Source organism: Hippocampus zosterae, chromosome 2 (genome assembly GCF_025434085.1).
Source record: "Hippocampus zosterae strain Florida chromosome 2, ASM2543408v3, whole genome shotgun sequence".
In the NCBI taxonomy this organism is placed as follows: Eukaryota; Metazoa; Chordata; class Actinopteri; order Syngnathiformes; family Syngnathidae; genus Hippocampus; species Hippocampus zosterae.
In genome coordinates, this window is record NC_067452.1 from 33,560,476 (window position 1) to 33,577,150 (window position 16,675).

General features: G+C 40.8%; 1 protein-coding gene across 4 annotated transcripts in view; it reads right to left on the reverse strand.

Annotated features, from left to right (window-relative positions):
* Nucleotides 1-904: 904 nt before the first annotated feature.
* The window catches only part of LOC127595694 (guanine nucleotide-binding protein G(I)/G(S)/G(T) subunit beta-1), a 29,978-nt gene continuing 14,207 nt past the window's right edge, over nt 905-16,675 (reverse strand). For 3 of the 4 annotated variants that reach the window (XM_052057397.1, XM_052057395.1, XM_052057398.1), the window contains exons 2-11: nt 13,984-14,090; nt 12,897-12,935; nt 12,629-12,735; nt 9,628-9,691; nt 8,399-8,561; nt 7,625-7,691; nt 7,130-7,331; nt 5,339-5,555; nt 3,905-4,020; nt 905-2,793 (exon numbers count right to left, since the gene is read on the reverse strand). In XM_052057397.1, the coding sequence (XP_051913357.1) occupies nt 3,914-4,020; nt 5,339-5,555; nt 7,130-7,331; nt 7,625-7,691; nt 8,399-8,561; nt 9,628-9,691; nt 12,629-12,735; nt 12,897-12,935; nt 13,984-14,040 (1,023 nt within the window). In that variant the 5' untranslated portion in view covers nt 14,041-14,090 and the 3' untranslated portion in view covers nt 905-2,793; nt 3,905-3,913. Of the gene's footprint in view, nt 2,794-3,904; nt 4,021-5,338; nt 5,556-7,129; nt 7,332-7,624; nt 7,692-8,398; nt 8,562-9,627; nt 9,692-12,628; nt 12,736-12,896; nt 12,936-13,983; nt 14,091-14,378; nt 14,550-16,675 lie in introns of those variants that run through there. The other variant, XM_052057396.1, reaches the window with a different exon arrangement.

Below are 16,675 nucleotides of genomic sequence, written 5' to 3' on the forward strand. Positions count from 1 at the left end.
CCAAAATGTGGTCAAAGTACGTTCCCCAATTCTCACTCGAACACTGTCAGACGGGTCTAATTCATAATTCAGATAATGAATTTAAGATTAGTAGCAACCCCTCGATACTTGTCACTGTTTGTCTTGTCTTCGTCAACCGAACATTACAGAGCCGTGCAAGCATTTCTGGCTCTGATCTTTAAATTTGCAAGATCATCACGTGACTGCGGTACAGTCCTGTACTGTCAATCCAATTTGTGAAGACTCAAAATCTATCATGTATTGGCAGAATCGGTTGCGCGTCAAGTCGTTTCGGAGTCTGTCCAACAGATGGCGACCGAGATCCGAAGTCAGCAGGTTCAATAGGGGCAAGTAGCCGATAAACGAGGCGACTCATACTCTGGAACTTGAACAAAGTATTTGACACCAGGTAGCAATAATCAGCCTCATCAGCCGGGTGTTACATTTCCACATCTGAACACAATCAACAAACAATAGGTTTGTAGTCATCCTCCCGCTCACCCCCGAAAAAAACTAATTGCAGCCGAGAGAATTCTCTCCACTTTTAGACATGTTCCAAGAAGTGAGACAAGCTCTGACAAAGTCTGAAGTGACAGCGGAAACTGTCAGCAATCGAAGAATTGACTCTCCACTGGAAAAAAGCCAAACAACTTCAAAACTATTTCAAAAAAGACAAGATGAGGGCCATAGCAGTACAATCAACACAGACCGTATGTGCTCAAATGCTACATACAAATCACCACGTGTAAAAATGACTGGACGCAAGACGGGCGACTGGAACAATGAGTAAGAAATAGTTGATCATTTAACCTCTTATCTTCAATATAATTACAAGGTAAACCAACCTGCCGCTTAAAATTGTTGCTTCAAGTGGGAACCACGAAGTGAATCACAGGCAACACAGTTATGTCATCTCAAACTGCTTTTTATTACATCTTAAATAACAGTACATTTTAATATAGTTTCTATCTTGCATCCAGCTTTCGGTTGTACACTGACTCACTTGAAAATTAAATACAAAAGGTGAAAAGGGAATAGAGAGGGTGCTATGGTTATTTGATGGAGAAAGAGAAAAGGAAATGGAATTTAATTAATTTGGACTTTTTTTATTCTTTTTTTGCCAACTCCAGGCCTAACACACAGTTACAGCACATCTTTTTGTACAGACTGTTGCAGAGAAAAAACAATGGCATTACTGCTAAAAGGAAGAGCATCTTGTTTACAAGGAGAAGGGAACAAAAAAAGTCTGCCATCCAGATGCTGCAAGATATTTTTTAATTAAAAGGACAGAAAAAAGTGTTATAAAATGTTTTTCTTTGAAAGTGGAATTTTGTTTGCTACAGAAGGAATGAAAATGTGTCCTATCGGTGTGTTTAGGTGATTAACTGTATATGCGAGCGTGTACGATTTACATTTACGTCTAAATAATTTGTGTAATCCCTCCCCAAGTATGGACCAAGCAACCTTTGTAATGCAGGGTTTGCTTCTCATGTGCATAGCTTTGCCATTTTAGTTTTATTATGGTATGCACGGGAGTAGCAAAAAACAAAGGAAGTCAAAACTGGGGGGGGGGGAATAAAAATAAATACCATTGTATTGATGCTGTATATTCAACAGGTTCTTTTCTTAAAGAAAACATCAAAGGACTTATTTCCATATGCACCTTTAAGCAATTCTACAGCATGCGATTCTAAGAGATAACCCACCCATAGCAGACAACCGTTTTTTTTTTAATTTTTAACTTAAAAAGTTTCAATATTATTTTCAAACATTGATTTATACAACGTGTCATTCACAGAGTAGTAACTGCGTTTCCAAGCACGGAATGGGCACCCGTTTGAGAAAGCTCTGGAACACAGTCTGACTAAAATGGAGCGACTCCCAACCCAACCAACCAGTCGCATCCCTCGGTCCCAACCGCAGCAACACAAAAACTACAGGAGGAAAATAAGTCAAATAAAATATAGAAAGGGTTGGGTGGATTATGATCCAATAGATTAATCTTCATATCATTAGTCTAGACTGGTGCCAGACAAAAAGGTTTAAGAATGGTTAAATGTTTTTTTTTTTTTTTAAGGTTTTTGCATTTTAAAAACGAGCATTCATTTATAACAGCATGTGCTTGGTTAGTTAACTGTTTTTCTTTAGACAATATTCTATATATGCAAAGTTTACATTTTTGTGCAAACAAAGATTTGTGGACTACACTGGGGGAGGGGAGGGGAAGAAGTTTCATGGGTCTAAATATACAGCAGGGCCTAAGGTGGCTTGAGGACTCCCCGTTGAAGCAAAATTCTCTCGCTTTGTTCTCCTGTGGGATAAAGCCTAATTCCCAAGGATATTTTCAAGTGAAAACATTCTTTCAACATGTAAAGATTAGCAAATAATACAAAGATTTGATCCTCATTTTAACAGACAACCGACATTTGGACTTTGACGGAGATGATGAAAAAAAAAAAAACAACTGAAATATGTCCAAGAACTATAAAGAGTTAGATCGCTGTCATGCAATAATATTCACTCCAACTGTGGTCATGAGAGGAACGCACAGTTTTTTCCATCCGTCCATTCTGAGACAACCAAATACCTTGACCTGTAACTGTTGGAACTGAATGAGTGACAGACAATTGTGCTCTTTTAAGGAGGAGGAGAGAGAGTGAGAGATTTTTGCCCTTAATAGTTTGTTGGGTGTTTTGAGTCAGTATCATGTTTTGAAAAGATTGGATATGCAATACAATTAAACATTGTGATGTTGGAATGGTCGTCCATGCCACTTTGGCGTCCGGATACCATCTGCAAATGAACAAACCACTGTTAGTTGACAGAGTTATTGAACAACAGGCTTGATGATCAAATACAAATGAATGATACAACTAACGTTGTGCTCTGCGACTGCTGCCCGTTACAATGCAACCGCAATCAGTGGCGGACTTTGAGAGAGAGGCCACCACAGATGAGATTCTCCAGATCATCAATGACAGCCTTTCCCCAAACATTAGAAGCTATGAAACCCCATCGGCATCAGGCAGTCACCCTTTTTCCACACCGCACAAAACCAGTTTGGCATAGTTGTATGAAATTGGCTCCCAAAAGCTCCATGTATTAAGACTAACATTTCAGGGCGTTAAAGTTCATCATACCCGCACCAGTTTGCAAATTCCTCATCCATGTACTGTACATACTAGGGCTAAGTAATACAGTCTCTATCATGTCAAAATATGAACATTCAAGATATTGACATTGAAATGATGATATCAGTGATTTTTACAATGCTTGCGTTTCATTGTGAAGCTCAGTTCAACCAACCACATTTCTTCCTTCGAGTTTGATGTTGATCGACAGCTAAAACCAGCCCATGGCACTTATCTTGTGGAGGGTGAGGCAGGATGTAGTAAATTAAGCCCAGCAAAAACCTTGCTTTTTCCTTGGACTTGGTCCTGTGTGTGTGTGTTTGTTGCCAATGTGTGTTGGTTCTGGATACGTGTGAATTTTGTTTTATGGAACCATGAGTGAGCGTGGCATTGAGAAAATTTCTCTTAATGGGTGGTTTGGGAATAGAAAAACTGCTTATTGACATAAAATAATTTCATTTTTAATGGACTCATCATTAATTAACGTGGTTAATTAAAAGCATTGGTCATGGTTTGTTTTACCAATATTTTGTTATTTACACTAAATTCCCATAACCAATCATTTACATGACAAATGATTTTTTTTTTTTGGGGGGGGGGGGGGTCGATATTTTCATGATTTCAGGAAAAATAATGGTAAACCAATACAACAAATGTGATCGGACTCAAATGTAAACCGTCACTGGGCCAGATTGCAGAATGGAGTGATCATCCTATGCCCACCCTTGCCATACATAAGGCCACAGTGTGAAAATCCGGAGGCCTTTTCATACCTTCAGATTCTAGTTCCAGATCTTGAGGAAGCTATCCCAGGACCCTGTTGCCACTGCCATGCCATCGTCAGTCACACCCAAGCAGCTCACCCGGTTATCATGACCAGCCAGGACGCCTATGAACACAGTGAAGACTCAAGAAAAGCATAGGAGACTCATCTGCATTGATGTCAATAATTGTGGGGGGTCCCGATCTGTTTTTTTAAAACTTGTATATATAAAATTCTTGTATTTTCATGTAATTGTGTACCGCATTTTACATTTATTGGGAACCCCAACGACAGCAATTCAGTTCAATGGCTCATATAAGCTTGAACAAAGAATGAGGGATTCCTCTGCTTGAGCACATTTATGTAATTGTATTTACAAAACATTTACCGTAAATCATTTATTGGCGCCCGCATCCTTAAATGAGGCCACGTAGATACATAGTTGGTGAGTACATAAGTCTTCACTCATCTATATGCGACTCCACTGAATTTTTTTTTACCTCATTAACCAAAATCAATGGGGAACAAGCGTGCTCCGGTTTGTTAAACTTCTACAGCAGGGGTGCTCATTAGGTAGATCCTGATCTACCGGTAGATCTGAGAAAGGTCCAAAGTAGATCCGAGGAGTGTCGAGGAGAAAAAAAAAACAACTATTTGTGTGTCTTTGTACATGTTAATATATTTTTTGTTTTAATGTACACTGCACCCTAATAGTCTTATCAGTCTCATTTTTACCCAAAAAATATTTAAAAATAAAATAAAGTAGGTAAATCTTGAATTTACGGTGGCGCGTGATTACCTCACCGGAAGTTGTTAGCTCTCAGCAGTCTGCAATTGCAGCGTGTGATCAGAACTGTTGCACTTTATCTTTTATCGTCATTATTCTCATTCAGAGTTTGCTTCGTGTACAATTCACTGAGGGCACAAGCAAAGAATAGGAATCTAGGAGGGCCCAGAGAAGCACTTTAAAACGGTACGTGTGAGCTACGATAGTTAACAGGCTGCAAAAGTGCGTCGCATGCCTCAGTTTCAGGCTGTTTCTCATCAGGGCGTGTGTGTGTGTGTGTGTGCGTGGCGCGCGCGCGTCCCGGTAGGGGTAGACCCCGGGAGGTTAGTTGATCGAAAAGTAGATCTTCGATCCAAAAAGTTTGAGCACCCCTGTTCTAGAGTATTTAAGTTAAACTTCTACAGTGTTCAAAGCTACGCAAGTCGTTAGGACGTGTCACAACGATAACCTGTCTGTCACACTATCAACTCTACAATGAAATCCTTCAGCAAGGTGGTTTTATAATCAGGATTTTCAGACTTCTTTATAAGTACGTTAAGGCATGTGCTGAGTGTTTTATGTTATGTTTTCCATGGTCATGAGACACTTCTTCCTCCAAACAAGCATATGGGGACAGCAGTAACATAGTGACATCCACCATAATCAAGCAAAGTTTACCTGCACGATCGGCTTTCAAAGTGTCCCAGACATTGCAATTGAAGTCGTCATAGCCAGCCAGCAGTAGACGTCCACTCTTGGAGAATGCCACAGAGGTGATACCACAGATGATGTTGTCATGCGAGTACACCATCAGCTCCTGGTCAGCACGCAGGTCAAACAGCCGGCAGGTGGCATCGTCTGAGCCCGTGGCAAAGGCATTGCCATTGGGGAAGAACTGCAGATTTTTTTAAAACAAAATGTAAATTATTATCTTTAGTAGTTTTAAAAGAAATACATTTTCAGCCAAGATCATTTGTATGCAAAGGTGTTGATTTCTATGCAATATGGATGACTGGAGTAACTGAGGTGAATGATGATTCAGCGGGCAAAAAATTTTGATTTCCAACAACAAATTAGGGCCGCTGCACACTACGGAATCCGACTGACCCGACCGACCGATTATTCCTGTACATTGGGCCATGTTAATGAATGGACTGTGATGTGAAATGTGCGAAGAGCCTTATAGAGTATGTTGTATTCTATCACTTTTATTAATCTATAAAAAGATAAGCGTGTCAGTTTAGGAAGACACAGCCCTGCTAAGGAAAAAAAAACGCAGCAGAGACCAGCATGGTTTCATCCATCCATCTTCGGAAATACATATTGCCACTATTGGTATTTAGCTGAGCAATATAGCTCGGGTCAGCTGGGCCGCTTTTATTTACGTTGCCTCCGCCGACTACGGCGTCTGCCAGACTTGAGAACTATCCACGGAGGTCCCGCTGCTCGGCCAATATCAATGTTGAAAGTGCAGTGAATCGTCGCTGGAACTCATCAATTTGTACGTCAGCAAATGTCACATGATTACAGTATCCAGAAACAAAAAGTAAAAGGAATGTTCAAAAGGAAAAGACGCTGATCGCTCGTTATCACTTTCTGATGGCTGCCGAAAGAAGGCAGTGCACCGGCCGTTGGGCCGTGTTACCCCATAGGAAGCCTCGGCTGCAGATCAGATTCAAGTGAATGGGACAGAACATGAAATTGTTTACCCCAAGTTTCAATATTTATTATAAGTACTGATTTTAGAGTTACGGGGACTTTGGCTGGTTTTATGTTAGTGTATTTTAATGCGGCTTTCAATATCGGCCTAATTTTGCAGTATTGGACCGATGATTGACAATTCTTTCTAGTTATCAGTCCGATAAATATCGTGCATCCTAGGTTCGGCTGTTATTATCGGCTGCTGCCGTTTTGCTCTTGCTGGTGACACCAGAAACCAAGAAAAAAAAACCAACTATACTGGTCTATGCTGGGTTTTCTTTGCAACAGGGAGTTTGCTACGGAAAGAGGGTCTGGGTGACAAATACAAAAAAATGGAGACATAGTGAAAGGTGGGGCTGGTTTTTTTTTTTAAGCGATTCATTGATTTATAATTTGCAACGTTGTCACAATACACAATTGCGATTCAAATATTGAATCATCGCAAAGCAAGTGGTTCGGTGGAGTTCTGCTTTATCCCTGTGTGCCACGGCCCTTGTATTATAACAATTAAATATTAACTAGTAACTAATTTGTTTTTAATAGTTAAAATAGCTGTTGAAAGGGACCGAAATTAACCTCTCATCATGTTAACATTTCTGGGGTAGCTAACTAATTAACTTATCTCCATCCTTTGCCAATTGCTGCAAAGTTGCAAAATGACTCAACAACTACACAAAACACAATTCAAATACATTTCACAAAAGGCAAAATCAACTTATCATGGCAATCTTTAGTATTTGATTTGTATACGATTGTCAGAAGCCTTACGCAAATGGCATTGATGTCCGACTCATGGCCGGTGAAAGTCTGCCGGCACATTCCTTCTCTGATGTCCCAGAGTTTGGCTGAGGCATCACAGGCCCCAGACACAAACAGCCTCGTGTCAGGTGCCAGAGAGAGACTCATGACATCACCAGTGTGGCCAGCAAACGTAGTTGTCTGCTGCCCAGTCTCAATGTCCCACAGAGCACTGAAATGAAGCGAGTGGGACAAAATTCAAATAAAGCGATCTAGAGGAAAACGAGCGAGTCCATCTCATCGGCTGCAAAAAGGCAAAAGAAAGCTTGCTAATAAGGTTTAGGAATGTATATTCTGAGTGCAACATTAACCAACACATTTAGATCTTTATGCCTTGACAATAATATTGGTTTATTGAAAAAAATATATTCTGAATTTAGCCAAGACGGTGAGTCAACACGTCATACCATATTTGAGGCAGAAGATACTAAGGTGAATTGCATTGGGTGCAGTGCAACAACTCACCAGGTGGTGTCTCCAGAGCTGGTGACGATCTGGTTGTCATCCAGGAAGCGACAGCAGGACAGGTAGCCTGTTAGCAACAGCATCAATATCAAATATTTATTTCTGATTAAGTGTCTTGAAAATGTTTTCATTAAAAAAATAATTAATAATCCAGTTCCGTGACATCACCAGACCAGGGAGATGGCATTATCATCAAAACCAAAACCCCATAAAAAGATGCGGAATTAATCTGACAAATGTGATTATATTCATCATGATTCAACAACAAAAATGTTCACTTTATTACTTGAATCCTCTATTCGTCTCATGTTAGTCAATGGTGTGCGCCCCTCCCTATGGTGAAGGAACAAGAATGCTGCTTAAATGCTGACACACTTCCTGTGCCATGTGACACAGATCAGATGAATACTTGCCTTCAAGAACAAAACTTTCATTTGTTAAAAGAAAGCCTATAACACAACAATATATTATACTTTTGGAAAACGCACTCACAGACCTTGTGACGGGAATATCTGACAGGAAAATCATCCAACCGAGCTTAATTACGACTGAAAGCTTGGTCAACATGTAAATAAAGACAAAAGGTACACAGGATGTGTCAGACATAGTACTTCTTTCCTCTCTACCCTTGACTTCTTTTAATTAAGTGGGTCTACGGATCCCTCAAAAGTATTTAAGAGGAATTCTGACTATGTAAACAACAGTAAATCTTCTCTCGTTTTTCAAGGTTGTGGGGAGTGGAGATGAAGCAAATGAATGTGCTGTCCAGCCTACCTGTGTGTCCAGCCAGCTCGCGGCTAACACGCACATTTCCCTCACGGGTCTTCAGATTGTAGATGGAGCAGATGTTGTCCAAGCCGCCACATGCGACATAGTTACCGGAAGGGGCATAGGCGCACGTCATCACCCAAGAGGAGCGCAGCGGGATGGCATGGACCTGAAGAGGAGGCAAATATTGAATATAATAAACAGCATTCAGTGATATATCTTTATAGCTTTGAGGGGACAATAAAAAACATGTTTTCTCATGGATAATCAATAAATGCAGACAACCATAACTTGGGTGTATGCCTTACATTACAGTCATTCTAAATTGGTGGCTGACTGGTAGATATGAGTCCCAAATGTTTAATGGGCATCCAATATCTTATCAATGACGGTCGCAGTCATGTTCCCCATCAGTTTGCGCTTCACACAGAGATGCGCATTCCCTTAAAATTTGAATACACTTTGCAACGCCTTTTACACAGGTAAATTAAAAAATGTGACAAACACGCCTTTTCAAAATTTGTTATGGAAAAAGACCTCTTTTCTATAGGGGTGTTTACACGGCAACTTTTACTCCGGTGTAGCACCGGGACCGTAGGGCGTTCACACGTACAAAGTTATACCGGTATCGCCCCTGAAAATAGCTTAAACCGGAGCAAATTTAACCCCGCTGAGGAGGTGGCTTAAAAATTTACTCTGGAGTAAATGCTAGTTTGCCGGGCAGCACCGATATAAATTGGGACGTGAGAACGCGACAGGGGTAGACTCACTACGCGTGAGAAGAGTTGATTACATACGGGTATTGCATAACTTGCATCCTGGGTATCTTTTCTTTCTCTCTCTCATCATTTTACGGTGTCTGGTAGACAACAGAGTTGATTTGTCTGGAGAAGTATAAACCATGGTTTTTCGATATGTCACAAACAAGGCATGGAAAAGGAAGTACACTTTATGCACGCGCATGTTTTATTTCCGTACTATTACTAATGTATTGCACGGTTGCAGAAACTGCCGTGTGAACCCAAGTGGGGCTGCACCGGGGTTAACGTTTTACTTTAGTAAGCAGCTTTATACGTGTGAACGCCCCACAAAATTTACACCGGTGTAAGATATATCGCAACAAAATACATCGGTGCAGCACCGATGCAAATGTGTGCCGTGTGAACACCCCTTATGGCCATTTGATTCCGACAGAACATAGGCCATGGTCATGAATATACTGTTAATATAATTACCTTGTTCGTGGTGTAGCTGTCCCAAATAATAAGTTTTCCATCCTGGGAGGCGCTGACCAAAAGCCTAATGATGTAAAAAAAGAAAATCAAGAGTTTAAATTATTTCTTCATGAATTAAAAATAATAATTTAATTATAAACCAGAATTCTTTATAGTAGGCGATGATAAAGCAGATTTCATTAACTTAAATTTTTTTCTCAACAAAAATAAAAAGCTCATGGTGAGCTGAGCTTGGCTACGCATGCAATGCAGGTGAATCCCAACAAGTAACTACAGCGACAGCTCCAACACAGAAAGGAGCAGGGAGAGCAGTGAGCAAAGCACAGTGAGGCCCACTGGGAGCCTGCTAATCTTAACTACTATGACACACACAGAGCAGCACACACTCAAACAGGAACATGGCTCAACAATTGGCGGGTTTACATTTTTTATATTCCGGTTGAAATCATTCCAACTGAAAAGCTTTGGTCAATTGTTTAACATCTGACGTGATCTTTTCCAATCTGCCATTTACATACGTCACAATATATGAATCAAAACTGCAGTTTTATAGATGTGTGACACACAAATATCGATGTAAACATCACGATTTATCAAGATGGATTTCGTTCGGCAATTTAGCGCAATAGTTCTCCTGTCCCAGACAAGCTCTGGTAGGATGCTGCCATTCTTCGAGTGCAATAAACGACGGCATCACGACGCATTTATGTCAAGACAGAGCTTGCACAGACCGGATGCAGCCTGGCGATTCCGATTGAACGGTATACATAAAAAAAAGTTAACCACTCAACCATGACAATGGTTATGTTGCGAGTGATGCATTACAAGGCGATGTGATTTGTAGACTACCACTATTATTAACTACTAAGCAGCCAGAGTCAAGTTTTGTGGCTCCCCATACATTGTGTCACATTGTATGACTTTTTATTAATACAGAAAAAGATGGCGGCAGTCAACGAAGACACGTGTTGCTTCAAAGGCCAATTGGGGAAGAACAACAGAATTTAAAAAATATGTTTAGAAATTTTAAAAGAAATAAATTCAACCAAGATGTTGATTTGTATGCAATGGTTTAGATTTTTATGCAATATGGATGACTGGAGCACCTGAGTGGGCAAAAATGTTTATTTCGCAAAAAATTTGGGCCGCCCCACACAATCGAATTTGACGTGGACCCTACCGACCAATTATTCCCGCACATTGGGCAACTTTAATGAATGAACTTGCGATGTGAAATGTGTTCGGTTGTATCACGTTGTGAGGTGCCCAATACAAGATTTTGCGCTCCATCTCTTTTGTTAATCCATAAAAAGAGTGTCAGTCTTGGAAGAAACAGCTCTGCAAAAGCAAAACAACAGCAGCAGTCGAACCTTCGGTCACACGTCAACCCACTCTACCAACCGAGTCAAATCCACCCAGCGTTGTTGCCTGGTAGCTGGTGACAACAGCAGGTCATCAGCTGTCACCAGCTCCTGGCGGGGCCTCAGCAACATACTGGTCCTGCTGGGCGGCTGTGGCTCATTTCAGATAGCAGGTTGCCCAGTAGCTGAAGGTTCAATTTAGTGATGCACGATTTGAGAAATTTCAACCGATAATTTCCTGCGTTGTTTGAACAGTGGAAACATATCCGTTGTTGCAGATCCCGCCTCTTTAACGTCGTGGAGTCGGAGGATGAAAAAGTGGTCAATGTACACTTGCATGTTTTGCTACTTTCTGAACTCTTGTCACTTCAGACAGTGAGGCAATGAGCAGTCTCAAAAGCTCTTATGCGTATAGTACCTATTAATAAAGTTATCACCACCACTCGTGTTTTACATACCTATTGTGTATGTAAAAACAACAGCATTGAATTAGTACAACATGAGCATCGCAGCCGTTTGTAAGTGCGCGCTTATGATTGCCGACTCCTGCGAACAAATGAGTTAACAGACGGAGTGGGGAAGCATCGCCAGTAAATATTGATGAATGTAACCAAACACGCATGCAAATTAAGTTATTGAGTGCCACAAAAAGAAATAACTAAATAAATTGTGTCGGCTTTTTCTATTTGACGATAAATTGAAATACTGAGAGGCCGAGGTGAAGACATTTTCACAGAGCAAAATATTTAAAAATATGACTCACCATAGCTGCACTTCAACAAGCCTCGGCTATATGTATTACAGCAAGTACAGTAGTACACTGCAGTGTCATAGCATTTGCCAACCATCCACATTGTACTGCAACTGCGCTTTAATGATGAACAACAAGTTTATGCCAATTTTGATGTTTCTAGGGTTAACATTAGCGGACAACCGAGTTCATCATCTTGTGTCAATGGGACTTAAAAGAAGGAGACACAGCCGAGATGCTGGGTCAAAACATGTGACCCCTTTTTCTGATAGGCTAAATCTCAGCTGGTTGTCTAAAAAAAATATCAAAGCCCAATGGCAAATCAAACAGAAGGTTAAATAAGAAAGCTGACAACTGGTAGGAAGTTGCACACTTTTTGTGGGATTTTGACTGCTGCAGTGGTGGAGCAGCAGTATTGAGTTCATTTGCTGAATTGGGGATGTGAAACAGCCGTGCAAGTTTTTTTTAAAGTAAGAAATACTGCTCAACCACCTCACTGCCATATTGAATATTTTCCCAACCCACATGGCTCAACAACAGAAGACACACTTTATAGAAGGGCGTGATTTATAGATGTCGAATAAATGTTCAACAAAAACTCCATTGATTCTACTGTCGAAATATACGACAGTTGACGTATTAGAACACTAGGTTTATGTTAATCTAATCGACAATGGCTTTAGGCAGATGTTAAAAATAGAGGAGCTTCTGCTTGCAAGATGGAACTATTGTGTAATCGCAGGACTCGACAAGGGCCCTGCGGAGAAACACCCAGCAGCACAGAGACACTCGAGCATGCTTTTATATCCATTTCCTGCATTTACTAAAGGGGGTGGGTCGATGGCATGAAATATTTAGTTAATGGACTGACTGCAGCTGAATGGAGTACCTTGAATCAGTGCCCCAGTGCATGGCATAGATTTTAGCCAGATGCCCCCTCAGTGTCCGGCGAGTGCGCATCTGAATTCGGCCAACGGGGTCAATGTTTGCTGTAATCTAAACGGGATTAAGAGGACAGAATGCAGTAAGAGGCAACATATGACCATAACCGCAAAAAGTTTCAGTGGTAAAAGTATGTCAATGGAATTTAGTACAATGAATAACTATGGGAATCTGGACTCTTGTTGTACACAGCAATTTGAGAAAGACATAATTACCTGGGACAGGGTGGCATCAGCACAGGCTTTCCTGGCATCCTGAAACATAACAGTCCAATTAGATTTGAATTAAGTCGGAAAGTTGTTTCTATAATTATAACCCATGCTATGAGTTTGTATGTACTGAAATCTCCGAACTATTGAGCGCACCTGAATATAAGATGCACCCAATCCATTGGAGGAAAATATATATATATACTTTTTTTTTTTTTTAAATACAGTGTTCAGGCCACACTTTGCAATAAATCCAGGGTGTCCATGTTACACACGAATAAAATGTAAAAGTTTTTTTTCCCTTTTAACAAACATGCGTCGTGTATGTTACACTCCTCTCAAAATCGCCCTTCAAAAGCTCCATATTTATGTGTTATGCACTCCATAGATTTGCTGGTTGTCCAATGCTTAAAAAAATGAAGAATTATCCACATAGTAGATAGATGTAGTCTTGACGTGTTCTTAAATGGATTTTTTGGGATGTGTAAAGACAGGTATCCCCACTTGGACAACAGTTTCAGCTGTCGTAATTTTTGCTGCTCATCAAAATCGTAACGTCCCAGTGGGTCAGGGCAAAGAACAAGGAAATGACTAAATAAAACCCGATGTCATGACATATATAAAAGTGGATTTCCAAGGCGACAAATATTTTCCAAAGCAAGTCTTTCTTTAACAGCGCCTTTTTCCCAATTGTTTTGCCTCGGGCACCGTCAGTGAACATTGGATATGGTCAATTCATATCTGGGACTTTTTCTTTTCGCTTTTGTGACGTGACATGGAGGGCTTGGGCTCACATCAGGCGGCACCTTGCTCACCCTCGGGCTATATCTCGGAGCTGTCGACACTTCCGGATGTGAGACCAAGCCTTCTGAGGATTGAGACACCTTTGGTCTTGTGAACGCGCACTACCAAGGGCTTGGCGGTTGTTTGAGACGTAGAGTTCCAAGCGCGTGAAAAAGGTGTCGGTCTGGAAATTACGGCAAAGTAAATTCAACAGTTTTATGTTCTACTTTGAAGAGTGAAAAACATCAAAAGGCAAAAGCTTTTGAAAAATAAACTGACAACAAAAACTTGAAGGCAGAAGCTGACTTACTCGGATCTGGTTCTTGAGCTGCTCAGCCTCCTGGCGTAGCTGATCCAGTTCACTCATTTTTCTCTGCTAATAGTGAGCTTCGCTCCGCCGCCTCGACTCTTTCTGATCTGCGGGTGACAAAATAGCATTCGTTGTTATGTTGTGAAAGGGGCCAGAGTTGCAGAGACTCACAATAAGCAAACAACTTCAAGACGGCTCAACATTTCCCTTTCCATCTTGAATCTGTTACCTAGCAACAAGCAGTTGGCAAACACTCCCAGCTTAACAATTTTGAGAATTACATTGAATGCATTTGTCCTTATAACAGCAAACACACAAAACAGTTGAGAGCCATTCATACCAAGACAATCAGAAGTAATTCAAAAAAGACAACAAAAAAGGGGACACAACTTTACCCAAGCCAAAGTCACCAAAACCAGAGTAGGTTCCGGCTATTCAGAAATCAGACGGCTACACCACAACACTTTGGCGTCGGCAGCACTACAGGTAAAACACAGGTGCCCGATGGATGAGAGGCAGCTGATGAAAATGTTGCCGCTCTGGCCTCGAGACTCTCAACCCTCCTCCAATGTCATTCCTGTAATCCTGGGACACAGTTGATTCAGCTCCTCGAGCCAAATCCGTTTAAGACAAAACCTGCTGATGATCTGAAAATCATTGGCTATCCAGCTGACCCCAATCCTCGGGTTGAAGCTCTTAGCATCGATACTTTCCCTTTCCATACATACAAGTCATATTAAAAAGTAATATACAAACTCAGTGGCAACTCCGATAAAACTATGGTTTTCAGTTGTGGCAAGGGTAACTGGTGCAGAACAAACTCTGAATTCACTTTGCCCATTGAAGTTGGACCAGGTTGGCTAAAAGTACATTTTTTAAAGCAGCTCAGTCAACTCAAGACACCCACAAAAACTTGAAGCTCTTTGGAGAACACCCCACCCTCGGCCCTCCAAAAAAATAGTATCTTATCTCTATTTTTCTCTGTATTGTTTTCCAGGGTAGCGTTTACGCATTCTCAAGGAACACTATCCTGGCAAGAACAACCCGGTACGATGGCAGCACAAAAACATCCGTGGAGCGAACAAGATTGTGTTTGCTGTAACGTCTTATTTTGCGGTGCCAATCAATGACATCATTGATGGTCTGGCAAATTATGACCCATCACCAATTTTGCATAAAATGCAAAATACTGTATCTGCGGTTGCAATTTAGGCAATCACATCGGTGTAAAGTATAATGTGTATTATTCTCAACTCAAAATGATGAAATGGTTCATTGTGAAATGATTAATATCAGCATCACAGCATGACTGAGGGAGGACGTGTGGTGTTGAGGCCAATACTGTAGCAGCCCAATAGAAAGAGCATGGACTTCAGTGCCTTCTCTCTCTGCCGGCTATTTTTAGAGGAAGAGGGGGAGGGTGGGAATGGGGGGCAGAAAGAGGCGAGGGAGGGAAGCAGACTTCACATTTTCCAGCCACTCCTATCAGTAACGACATCTCGCGCACTGCGTAGTAACGAACAGGGAGTAAGTGCCAGGAACACAGGCGCATGTTAGTATTTCTCATTACTACAAAACACACCATGTAAATGTCATTATAATTAGAGATAAATGTAAACCGTGCAGTTTGAAGGCAAGTTCAGCTTTGAAGTTAGTAGATAAGCTATGGGTGCAAAGACAGGCTGCGTATATTGGATATTGAATCGTCATGACTTGGGGTGGGCAATCTGGGCAAAACATATTTTTAAAGAAAACACGACGATATTAAAAAAAAAAAATACTGTAATTTTGCACTTGCTTCACAGAGCAATTACGGATTGACAGTATTTTTGAATGACAGCTCGTTTAAATCGCTTCATGCTTTTTCTGCAGAATGTTGTACCACTAATGATATTCTGCGGCAATATTTAACAAAGCAGAAATTCTAATTAAGTCCACGCTATAAAGCGTTTATTGATTTTTGTCAATGTGTGTCACTTAAATGTCTTCTATTACTCCATAATGACACATCATATTCTGAGCAGCCAATATATTGTAGTTTACCACTGCCAACTACTACAGCTATTGGAATTTTTAAAAAATTGATAAAAAGGTAATTTGTGCCAGATGGCGCACATATATAATTTTGTGAACGGGACTAAACAAAGACGGTAAGAGACATACAGATGTTAATGCCGTTATTGCATACATTTGAAGTGACATCAAAAGCCGTCATCTTTTAACAGTTTCAGAAATATTCCCACGCATACAATATTGATGCTGATGTAGCTATGATGCAGAGTATGTGCGTCTAGGAACTGAATGTTCTGGGAATATCGAACATCCGACAAACTTAAAGTAATCTATGTAATTGTGGGGTGAGTGATGTCTCGCCAATGTTTACTTGTTTCGTCAATGGTTTACTGCGTGTGTGTCAACTTTGCGAGGTTTGCGTGAGTGTTACTCAGCTTGACTTATCTTTGCTATCGTGGTGGTCTTGGTTGTGGAATTGCGAAAGTCATGTATTGTGATGTTTGAAACAAAAAAAAAAAATGGCGCTTCCCTTGGCTGAGTCACCTGACTGTATCCTGCCCGCTGATTTGCAGAATCAAGACTACATGCTGATTCGCCGAATGATTTCATCACTTTTTCCTCACATTTCTCAAGTCATGCCTAATGTCGATGTTTCCGAATGCAGCAACTTTCGCCACAA